This window comes from Pongo abelii, chromosome 5, assembly GCF_028885655.2.
Source record: "Pongo abelii isolate AG06213 chromosome 5, NHGRI_mPonAbe1-v2.0_pri, whole genome shotgun sequence".
Classification (NCBI taxonomy): domain Eukaryota; kingdom Metazoa; phylum Chordata; class Mammalia; order Primates; family Hominidae; genus Pongo; species Pongo abelii.
Window position 1 is genome coordinate 25,545,105 of NC_071990.2, and position 12,629 is coordinate 25,557,733.

Below are 12,629 nucleotides of genomic sequence, written 5' to 3' on the forward strand. Positions count from 1 at the left end.
AGTTGGAGCCAGGTGAGCTCTCAGGGAGCAGACAGGTAGCCATGATGGGAGACCTAAGAATAGGAGTCCCTTGTTTGCTGCTTGCTGGGATGGGACCATTTCCAGGACTGAGCCAGCAAAGAGTACAGGTGGGAAAGGGGAGCCATTGGAATGAGAAGGAGATTAGCCCTGGAATTGTGGAAGCAGAGAGAACAATGGTTTGTTACCATGTCAGTTTTTCTGGCTCATTCAAACATTTACATAAGCTTGTGAATTTCAAAATGGGGCCTCAAGAGGGTTTCAAGAAGGTTGTGGATATCTCGCTTTTGGAGATTGTCCCAACCTGCAGTTACAGGAAGGTGTCCAGGCAATTGCTGCTGCCATTCTGTCATTATTCCTTCCAGGTATCATCTCCTTTCAGCTGCCTTAGCTGTTTAGGACATAAAATATGCACCTAATCATTTCAGTCCTGGCAAAACAAAGCATGTAAGTGCTAGTATGCTTTCTTAGGTGTCCTGAGATGGAAGGAAGTAGAGTGACAGGATGTGAGGACTGCTCATGCTGCTTTTCTATTAACTGAGATTTAAACACAAAAATACAGTTTGCATATATTTTTAATATTTGGTATTTTAAAATGAAGTGATCTTTGTGGATATTACTCTACAGGTCTTCAAAAAGAATACTAAATTCTTGATGTTTTTTACCCAAAGTTAAAAAGAAATGATACTTTCCCTTTTGATTGGTACTGAAGTGGGCAGTCTCAGAGCACTGTCTAACATTGGGTTTATTCAAAGAAAAGGACAATGCGAAGAAGCACATCTTTGGATTTTGTAAACATGAAGTGCAAGGGCAAAAATAAGTGGCTGCTTCGCAAGTTATATGAGCTCTCTGGATTAAGATTGTTCCTAGTCCAATAAAAGCCTCCTGTGCTAAGGTGCCACAAGAAAAATATGACTTTATGTTGATCTTATGAAGCAAATTAGCAATCACTATTTCTAATTTGAGTCAAGGATTTTTTTAAAAAAATGGTACCGAATATGCAATTAGGACCATGTTTTTGGCAAACATTCTTGATTCATTAAAAAAACAGTAGAATTAGGGTCTTGCTCAGCTTCTTCTGTTTTGCAACTCAGGCAAATTGGTGAGCATCTTTTTTTAGTCTTTAGGGAATGACATGGTGGGACCAGATAATGTATACGGTTTCTTTCAGTTCTAAAGTTCCATTTTTAAAAATTATTTTACTTTGCAATAGTTCATTTATTACTCTATAGTGATTCTAGTTTTTGTTGTTTACATTCCATTTTTAACTGAATGCAAGCTCCTGGAGAGCCACTGTATCCAGTTTTTAAAAAATTTCCTAAATTGATGCACGTAGTGCTGCACATGCTGTAGACATTTGGATAACACTATTGGAATTATCACATAATACTTAGTAGCTAGGTTTGAGTGTGTCTCCCTTTAAAAGTTCCACTTCCTTATATTCATCCCTGTAGAAAATGATGCTTTTAATGTACTTGGCACTCAATAAAAGTTAGTAGAATTAATTTAATCATGAATGATTTGTTACACATCTCCCCTACTGGCATTTTAAAGAAAAGTTGGAGACACTTTCATACATTTTCCTTAATAAATTTGTATTACAGTATTTGTACCCCAATGAGCTATAAATCTTCAAAGCATTATGGTAAATTACTTTTCTGCGTGCACTGCAAGGTAGCCCAGAAATGGTAATGATCCCAAGAATTATTTCTGGTTATTAGGATAGTGTCTGCAAAAACTTTATCTAAGTAATCACTTTTTATCATCACAACACAGAATAAGACCAATTCCTTTGTATGTACATTGTGAGATAAAGAATTATACTGATAAGGGTGTCACCATTTTGAATATCATCACTGTCAGCATAATGTAAATTGTAGGCATCAGGTCAATTGGAATTAATTTTTCTCTTTCCTCCTAAATCAGTGGGACACATTAGAAACCCAGCAATAGTGTAAAAGTGGCATTATAGACAGAATGGAATCAAACAGCAAATAAGAATTATGAGAGCCTTACATGCTGTGGGCCTTGGGGTGTATCCAAGTCAGATTTTCTTAAAAATACTTGGCTAGAGAACTTGTGCCACATTCAGACTGTGTTCCAATCATGGTTAATCCAGTTGGGTATTTGTGATCTGATAAGTCAAAGTACTGTAATATTTTTATGTGCTATTTTAAGAAAAGAAAGTGCTTTGATATATGCCATGGCACATAGAACATGCCTTCTTTCTCTCACTCTTTTTTTTTAAATATCATGAAGTATTTAGTACACCCTAGGTTGCAAGGAGAATTTTAAAATCACTTTGTGTGTGCGTGTGTGTGTGTGTGTGTATGTGTATGTGTGTGTGTGCATGTGTGAAACAGGGACTCACTCTGTGGCCCAGGCTGGGATGCAGTGGTGCGATGACAGTTCAATGCAGCCTCGACATCGTGGGCTCAAGTGATTCTCCCACCTTACCCTCCTGAGTAGCTGGGACTGCAGGTGTGCGCAGTCTGGGACCCCACCCCACTACTTTTTGTATATTTTGTAGAAATGGAATTTCACCATGTTCCCAAGGCTGGTCTTGAACTCTTGAGCTCAGGTAATCTGCCTTCCTCAGTTTCCCAAAGTCCTGGGATTACAGGCACAAGCCAAAATGACTTTTTAATGTATAAGTAATATTAAGGTCAAGAACCACTTTAAATTAGTTTTGGAATGAGGCAGGTTATAAATATAAAAACATCAATAAAGAAAAAAATGCACAATTCTACCACCAGGGCACAACTCTTCATTTTTCACCGTCCCCTGAAAATTTTGTTATATATTACTCATTTTAATTGTTGTAATCTTGTTTAACATATAGGCATAATAGTTATATAACTACATAATGGTTTTTTTGATATTTTTTATTACATGAGACAATTTTATGTTTATTAACATGAGACATTTATTAAGCTTTTTCCTATTATTAGGTTGTTTCCCACTTTATCCTATTTGTGTTCCAGTAGGAACACTCTAATACCAGTTAGCGTTCGTCAAGTACTTATTTAGCCTTCCTGTTTAAGTTTATGACATCTTTAAACCTTAATTTTCTTATTTATGAAAATGGAATAATAATCTTTAATGGTTTTATAGTGCAATACACATAGAGGGCTTAACTCAGTGCCTGGCATATGATGAGAACTCCGCAAAGATATTTTCAACATCATTATCATAATCACTAACACTTAGTCTTCAGCTCTCCATTTTGAACGTCACTTTCTTTGGGAAGTCCTCTAAGTTTCATGAGCCTGGATTAGGTGCACCTATATGTATGCATAGCACTACCAAAATGGTCTTTTTATTATTTTATCATAATTGTATATTTTTATCTTATTTCATTCAGGCTGCTATAATAAAGTGCCATAGATTGGGTAGCTTATAAATAACAGGTTTGTTTTCCAGTTCTTGAGGCAGAGAAGTCCAAGATCAAGGCTCCAGCAGACTTGGTGTCTGGTGAGGGCACACTTTCTTGTTCACAGGTGGTGCCTTTTAGCTGTGTCTTTACTAAGTGGAAGGGGCAAGATAGCTCTCTGGGGCCTCTTTTACAAAAGCACTAATTCCTTCATGAGGGCCCCACCATCGTGACCTAGTCAGTTCCCAAAGGCACCTAATTGCTAATGCTATCACAGTGGGGATTAGGTTTTTAATTATGAATTTTGGGAGGGGGCAGGGACACAAACTCTGACCATAGCATTCTTCTTATCTGTTTCCCCTGCTGGATGGCACACTCTTGAAGGCCGGAACTTTCTCCTTTATATCATTGTATTTCCAGGATCTTCATCATGATAGTGCATAGTAGTAGATGCTCATTCAAAGTTTATTGAATGAGTGAATGTTTTACTTAATTAAAACTTTGCATTGCATAGATTTATAACAATAAAGTTTTTCTTCTTTAGAGTAATGGAATAGTCAAAGAATGTTTTCTGTTACAGTCCACTGATGTCTGTGAACAGATCTTGAGGGTGGTGAGTAGGTCCAATCGACTGGAAGAATTGGTGTTGGAAAATGCTGGACTTAGAACGTGAGTATTTTCCTGAATATATAAATATGTTGCTTTAAAACTCTGTGCCATTTGCTCTTCTAATTAATTCATAGTTTTTTTGTTTTTTTTTTAATTGGGCTGATCACATATACAGCAATGTTTTTCCTTCTGGGAAAAAAAAATCCCTGTACTTGCCATCATCATGGAGGCTAAGAATTTGGTAACATCTCTTGATACTGTGTCACTTGATATTTTTGAGAGTACATAGTATAGTTTTTAAGAGCGTGGATCCTTGAGCCAGATGCCTCCTGGCCTTGTGCAGGTTGTTTATGCTTTCTGTGCCTCATTCTCTTCACTCTTAAAATGGGGATAATAATAATGCCTATTTTATAGAATTAAAATTGCGAGGGTAAATGAATTAATATATTTAAAGTACCTGGCAAAGTGCCTTTTACTCTGTAGATGGTATATGTAGGTTTTATTATTATCATTAGTGGTGGCCATAGTGGTAACATATTTCATATGACTTTACTGCTTTGCTTTTATCAGTTTTAGTCATTTTTTCTCCCCTTTCAGTTTAACACTTGCGTAGTCTTTATCTAGTGGTTTAGAAGTCACTACCTAAGCCTACTGTTAAGAGCGTAAGAGTTAGAATCTAGTAGAATAAAGATTTTACTGCTAAATGAGAAGGGTTGACAGTTTCATAATCATAGCACTTAGTACGTTATTTGAAGTTAAACATAACTAAAACAGTGGTTTTAATTTTTGCCAAAATGTAGCACTAGCAATTGTAACCTTTAAACTTAATAATTAGTATAGTCAGTTTTGCATTCACAGTTGCATGGAATGAGAAATAAGATGTGGTGAATACTATAATTTTCATGAAAAGTAGGTTCAATCCAGGATTTTTTTTTTTTAAATCATGGAGGGGCCAGAAAGTCTATTAATAGCACACAACAGAGTGCCTTTAAAGGGGCAATTATATATTTTCTTTTTACTTTTAGCCAATCAAAATGAATCATTTTCTGGCTGTGGCTTTATAAATTCTCTAATGAGGTGTTAATGGGTATTAAGAAATATATGCTATATAGACTAATATTGTAAGGGAGGTTTCTCTATTAAATTTCACTCTGTTCTAAGCTTTAAATGTTCTGTTAAAATGGTTTTACATTTTGTTATTTAATCTTATCGTTTTGTTTACACGCAGAGATTTTGCACAAAAACTGGCCAGTGCTCTAGCACATAATCCCAACTCAGGACTCCACACAATTAACCTTGCTGGCAACCCACTGGAGGATAGAGGTACTGCAGAGTTCTCATTATCATTGATGCCAGAATTGTAAGAGGATTAGAGAATTTTAATTTAGCCATGCCTGAAGAGCTGTATCAAGCTAAGTTGTTGATGGTCCTGTTGGCTTCCAGTTCTTTCCACCCTTTCATATAAATGCTTATGTTAAAATTGTATGATCTGCTTAACCTTTTTTGAAGTGAAACAAAAGGAAAGGAAGATATTATTTTTAATATATTTTATTAGTTACATAGTCCTGCATAACAAATTACCACATACTTGGCAGCTTAAAATGATACAAATTAATTATCTCATACTGTCCTTGGCTCAGGAGTCTGGGTACGGGTTAGCTGGGTTCTGTGCTCTGGGTCTCTCTCTCAAGACAAGGCAAGTTGTCAGCAGGGGTTGTGCTCTCATCTGTGACCTGGAGTCCTCCTTAAGTTCACTGGTTGTTGGTGGAATTAATTTCCTTGGAGCTATAGGCTCGAGGTCCCCAGTTTCTTGCTAGCTGTCAGTGGGCACCACTCCCAGCTCCTAGAGGCTGTGCTCCTAGAAGGGTTCTTGCCATGTGACCCCCTTATCTCACAGCACAGCAGTTTGCTCTGTGTGTGAGGCCAGCTGGAGTACATCTCTCTGATGCTTTAGTTTCTTTTGAACAGTTCACCTGACTGGACCAGGCCCACCCATGACAATTTCCCTGTTTTTCATGAACTCAAAGTCAAGTGATTAGTAACCTAATCATGGTAGGGATGTCTCATTACTGTTGACCCTTGAACAACACAAGAGTTAGGGGCACTGACCCTAAGCAATCAAAAATCCACATGTAACTTTTGACTTCCTCAAAACTTAACTACTAATAGCACTGTTGACTGGAAGCCCTGCCAATAAAAAGTTGACTAACATGTATTTTGTATATGTATTATATATTGTATTCTTTAAGCTAAATAAAATAAAATTTTATTAAGAAAATAATAAGAAAGAGAAAATATTATTTCCTATTCATTAAGTGGAAGTAGATCATCATAAAGGTCTTTATCTTGGTCATCTTCACATTGACTAGGCTGAGGAGGAGGAGGAAGAGAAGAAGGCCTTAATCTTGCTGTGTCAGCAGTGGCAGAGGTGAAGAAAAATCCACACAGAAGTGGACCAGTGCAGTTCAAACCCATGTTGTTCAAGAGTCAACAGTATATTTACTGCTCCCCACCCCCATATTCAAGGAAATTGCACAGGGCGTATACACCAGGGCGTGAGAATCTTGGGGACTATCTTAGAATTCTCTTTACCACTATTATCTTTTAATATTTAACAAGATTTGAGTGTGAGAATAGGGAAAGGATGAAGGACTATAGTTCACGAAGAGTCAGAATGTTTTATTAAAAGTGTTTGCATGGGTAGAGAGAGGAGTCAGTAGGTTTAGAAAGGGAAACTCGAGAATTTGAATTCTTAGTAGAACATTGATGGACAAGGTTTAAGAAGGAATTCTAGTGGGACTATTTTGTTTTCATTTTCTGTTGCAAATGTTTTCCAGGTTTGTTGAATAAGGCCTTCCACCTTTCAATGTTATATTTGATGAATATTAATTTTTTTTTTTTTTTTTTTTTTTTGAGAAGGAGTCTTGCTTTGTCGCCCAGGCTGGAGTGCAGTGGTATGATCTTGGCTCACTGCAAGCTCTGCCTCCCGAGTTCATGCCATTCTCCTGCCTCAGCCTCCCAAGTAGTTGGGACTACAGGTGCCCACCACCACACCCAGCTAATTTTTTGTATTTTTTTTTTTTTTTTAGTAGAGACGGGGTTTCACCATGTTAGCCAGGTTGGGCTCGAACTCCTGACCTTGTGATCTGCCCGCCTCGGCCTCCCAAAGTGCTGGGATTACAGGCGTGAGCCACCGCACCCAGCCGAGTATTAATTATTAAACTGAGCTGAATATACTGATACAGATGTTCAGTTTTTCTTTTTGTCCTTAATATGGTCATTGTTTTGTGCTGACAAAGATACCTAGGTTGTATTCAAGCAAAAATCTCCAGGGTAACTTGTCATCATCTAATGTAGTGAATCTACAGGAAGGTTGAGACTGAATTAGAAAACTAGATCTCGCAAAAAGCACCCTCATAGAATAAGCCAAAGCTGAAATTAATGGATGCATAGTACTGGAATAGGAGTTTCTCTAGGATATACTCAATTCTTAGGAAAAACAAATGTTTCTCTATTAGATACTACAGAGAGGTGAATGTGACAAAGTAGAAATCATGGTGATCATCGTTTTATAGACAGGAGGGCTATTTTTGGTTTTGTTTTTAAGATGGGAGGGACTCAGTCATATTTATCGACAGACAAGAAAAAAATCTCTAGAGGGAGGTAGTTGTTTGAGGAAGGTTCTTAAGCAAATGAAATCCAGAGTTCAGATGGACCAGGAAGGGGACACTTCTCAGTCTTTAGAGAAATGCAGATTAAAACCACAGTGAGTTACCATTTGAAAAGCAGTAGTGTGGCAATAATCAAAATAAGTCTTAGAAAGGAGGTGAAGAAATGGAAACTCCTACATTGCTAGTGGGAGTGTAAAATGGTACAGCCACATGCAAAACAAGCTAGACAGTTTCTTAAAAAGTTAAACTCAGCCGGGCATGGTGGCTCACGCCTGTAATCCCAGCACTTTGGGAGGCCGAGGCAGGCAGATCACGAGGTCAGGAAATCGAGACCATCATGGCTAACACGGTGAAACTCCGTCTCTATTAAAATACAAAAAATTAGCTGGGCGTGGTGGCAGGCGCCTGTAGTCCCAGCTACTTGGGAGGCTGAGACAGGAGAATGGTGTGAACCCAGGAAGTGGAGCTTGCAGTGAGCCGAGATGGCGCCACTGCATTCCAGCCTGGGTGACAGAGCGAGACTCCGTCTCAAAAAAAAAAAAGTTAAACTCAAATCTGCCATATAATCCAGCAGTTCCACTCCTAGTTTTATATCACCCAAGAGAAAGGAGACTTAGGTCCACACAGAGACTTGTGAATGAATGTTTGTAGCAGTATTAGCTATAATAGCCAAAAAGTAGAAACAACCCAAATGTTCATCACTGGAGAGTGGTTACATAAAATGCGGTATATATAATATGTGCACTGGAATACTACTCAAAAGAGAATGGAATTCTGACACATGCCACATCATGGATGAACCTCAAAAACACTGTTAAGTGAAAGAAGCTAGACCTAAAACACCACACATTGTTTGGGGGAGATGGAAGAGGAAGAATGAATAAGGTCCTTTGTTTTCTCTCCCGTTGTCCACTTCATGTTCTCTGAGGTGCAGCCACATTGGACAACTTGTCACCACAGGTGCAGTTTCTTCTGTGTTGCCCTCACTTTGGAGTTCCCGTGCAAACTTCCATAATAGCACTTACTTCATTCTGCCCACATGAGAACCAGAGGTGGACATTTCTTCCCCCAAGCTTCAGCACCTTGCTTCCTCTCATCCCCACTTTCTGGGTTTTCTGTCTCCCCTTCCTTCTTTCCTAAGATGCAAAGCGTCCAGTGTAAGACTTTGTCCACAATCAATAAATATTTTTTTAAATCGAATTTGATTTATTTGATTTTATTCAGTCTTAATTCTCTTATATAGTTTTTTTATTTGCACTTGAAAATTACAGTGAAGTTTGAGAGATTTCTTTTGTATAGAGTCAGACCATGTGTTCAAAGATGATGTTTGCCTGCTTTTTCCCTCTGCTTTCCTACTTCTGAGACCTGACTTTGTGTCTTTTTATCTAGCTGCATCCCATTCACCAGTGCTGTCATCATGAATCATTCCAAGGATAGCCTTGGATGTTCCTGCCAAGTCTGTAGTGTGGTTTCTGCTCACATACCCTCAAATTTTGACATCCTGAAAATATTTTCACAGACCAAGACTTTTCTCATTTCTGCCCCTTCTAAATTCATTCATTGCTGTATTTGCCAGTGCTCACAGACAACTGCCAACATTCATATCTCCCACCTTTCTTTACTCTTGGGGATGAGCCTTCTGAACACAAATTCTTTATTCTTTTCATTCAGGCTAAATACCTGAAGATGATCGGTAGCTTTTCTGCTCATGGATGGAAATTCCACAAGAAATCTAATTGAGTGTAAAATATTTATTGAAATTTCAATCTAGAGAAAACTTTTAGTAATTTTTGTTCCCAAGCTTTTCAGTGATGGTATTTTGTGTTTGAAACTAATAAAAAGGGTGAATGAGAAGTCTGTAATTAAGTTATACAGGATATAAAAAAGACTAAGCCAGGACCATTATTTGTAAGGAAGTGCAAAGAAATACAAGGGCCTGGGCGCGGTGGCTCACGCCTATAATCCCAGCACTTTGGGAGGCCGAGGCAAGCAGATCATGAGGTCAGGAGATCGAAACCATCCTGGTCAATGTGGTGAAACCCCATCTCTACTAAAAATACAAAAATTAGCTGGGTGTGGTGGTGTGTGCATGTAATCCCAGCTACTTGAGAGGCTGAGGCAGGAGAATCGCTTGAATCAGGGAGTCGGAGGTTGCAGTGAGCCGAGATTGTGCCACTGCACTCCAGCCTGGCGACTGAGAGAAATTCCGTCTCAAAAAAAAAAAAAGCCAAACAACAACAAAAAAAAACAAGGGAGATAAGATCTTAACAGTTAAGTGGCCAGGAATTCTGAGGAATTTAAACAGCAAATGGAATGTGGTTTTGTACCTAAACCTTCCACTCAGGGACTTATTTGGAAACTCTCAAAGAGTTGTATGATATGAATGTTGATGCAGCAAATCTCTGTTATTTTCACATCTATGTACGGAGGACCAGGCCTGCAGTCTTCTGATTGCTGAGGGGGTTGTGGTAAAGGAGGTTCGAGTATGACTTAGTAAGCAGAGGTATAATGTGTATGAGTAATCCTTCAAATGCTAGATACCCTCCTGCTCTCTTTCTGCAAGAGCAACACAAGATGGTGAACAGACCACACACATACACAAGCTATTCTTATCCTTGTTGCCAGGCCATGCTTGTTTACTAGCTTGCTCTTGGTCTTCATCTAACAGTGTTTTTTAGACTGTGGGTCAAGACCCATTAGCTGGCTGTGAAATCAGTTTAATAGTTCATGACAAGCATTTTTTTTTTTTTTTAAAGCAGTGGAATAGAACAGAAAATGCCAGAGTACATTGTTTAGGGGAAACTTTAGTTTTAGTTTTCTAATACTAATATATGTGTGTACATTTATGCTTTACTTCTGTAAGCATTACAAATTCTGTGTTCTGTTTTTCCTAGTTATCCATCCCAATTACCTTAGTTTTTATGATTTCAGCCTTTTCAGAAATGTCTGTCCTCACTTCTTCTCCTCACTTTTTTTTTTTTTTTTTTTTTTTGAGACAAGATCTCACTCTGTTGCCCAGGCTGGAGTATGGTGGTGTAATAATGGCTCACTGCAACCTCGATTTCCTGGGCTCAAGCCATCCTCCCCACTCAGTCTCCCAAGTAGCTGGGATTGCAGGTGTGCGCTACCACACCTGGCTAATTTTTAAATGTTTTTTGTAGTGATGTGGTTTCACTATGTTGCTCAGGCTCCTCCACTCACTCTATTCAAAATTCGATTATTTCACTTAGACACCATTTAGAATCCTAGCTCTAGTGTTTTTTGTTGACCTGAAGTATGCTTGTATTTTTTCCCAGCTATTTGGTGGTGACTCTGATTTGATCTTCTAAATAAGGCAAGAGACTTATAGATTCTAGGATTGCTGCTTACTTTTCTTGGTGTTTTAGGTCTTTCATTTCTTAGTGTATATCAGTGAGTCCCAGAGTCGAAACACATGGGTTTAATTCCCGGCTTCACAGCTTTCTAGCTAAGTATACTCAGCTTCCTTATATTAAAAATATAATAATAGTACCTACCAAATAAGAATGTTCTAAGGATTAAATGAGACAATTGATATTTTTATGGTTAAACAGGTAAAGCAATATCTTAAAAATGGCATAGATTGGCTGGGCACGGTGGCTCACGCCTGTAATCCTAGCACTTTGGGAGGCCAAGGCGGGCAGATCACAAGGTCAGGAGATCGAGACCATCCTGGCTAACACACTGAAACCCCATCTTTACTAAAAATACAAAAAATTAGCTGAGCGTGGTGGCACATGCCTGTAGTCTCAGCTACTCGGGAGGCTGAGGCAGGAGATTCCCTTGAACCTGGGAGGAGGAGGTTGCAGTGAGCCGAGATCGTACCTCTGCACTCCAGCCTGGGTGACAGAGTGAGACTCCATCTTGGGGGAAAAAAGAAGGCATAGATTTAGATTTTAGGGAATTTAAAAGTTGGAAGTATTGACTCAATTTTTTCCAGTATCCCTATATTCTTATATTCTTGGTTCCAAGTCTTTTCCTCTCAGCCTTATTTTTGAAATGGAAATACTTCATTGTATTTTGTTTTTTCACTTACTTTTCTTAGTGTTTCTGAACTCTCCAGGAAAGTTATAGAATTGGTGGAAATGTAAAAATTTTTACTCACCTATGCTCTGACATCTACAATGTTCCAATCTGTATGCTTTCTAACAGAGAAGAGGCCTTTTGTTTCTCCCAGAAACCACTACCAAGATCAAGAGACAGAATGTTCCCAGCATTCTCCAGACTTACCTTGTGGTTTGCCCCAGTGATTACCAGCCCTGTCCTCTACCACTTGGAAAAGATAACTACTATTCTGACTTCTCTCATGGTGGATGAGCTTTGCCTGTTCTTTGCCTATGTACTCCTTTGTGTTTGGCTTCTTTTGCTTCTCTTTGTGGAGAGATTTTTTAATAATAGATTTGTTTCCTTGAATAGATAGAGAACTATTGAGATTATTTACTTCTTAAATTAGTTTCAGTTTGTCATGTTTTTCATAAGGGATTTGTTCCTTTCTATTAAAATGACAGTTTTTTGACTTACAGATTTGTTAATACCCTCGAGTTATAATTCAATGCCTGTAAGATCTTTACATTCTCTTTTCATTTGATTTTGATAATTTGATCTCTCTTTCTCATTTATTTATTTTACCAGTCTTGCTGGAGTTTATTAATTTTGTTAGTATTTTTAAAGAACCAACTTTGTTAAATTTACCTATTTTTACGGCTGCTATCTATTTAATTGGATTCTTCCCTTTTTCTTATTTTTTTCCTTCCTTCTGTTTACAGAGGTGGGTGAGGATTAGTTTGCTGTTTTTTGAGATGGATAATTAGATAATTATTTTCCAGTTTTTCATCTTTCTTAAAATATGTATTTAGGTCTATTGATTTCTCTCTAGGCATGGCTCTAGTTAGATCCCAAAGATTTTAATACCATAGTTTTTAGATTTAACTCAAATTATT

The 12,629-nt window shown here is 38.0% G+C and overlaps 1 protein-coding gene across 13 annotated transcripts in view; it reads left to right on the forward strand.

The window, feature by feature from the left end:
* The window catches only part of CARMIL1 (capping protein regulator and myosin 1 linker 1), a 349,638-nt gene that overhangs the window by 189,845 nt on the left and 147,164 nt on the right, over nucleotides 1–12,629 (forward strand). For all 13 annotated transcript variants that reach the window (XM_054557000.2, XM_054557001.2, XM_054557007.2 and 10 more), the window contains 2 exon segments: nucleotides 3,972–4,060; nucleotides 5,229–5,323. In XM_054557000.2, coding sequence (XP_054412975.2) covers nucleotides 3,972–4,060; nucleotides 5,229–5,323 — 184 coding nt within the window.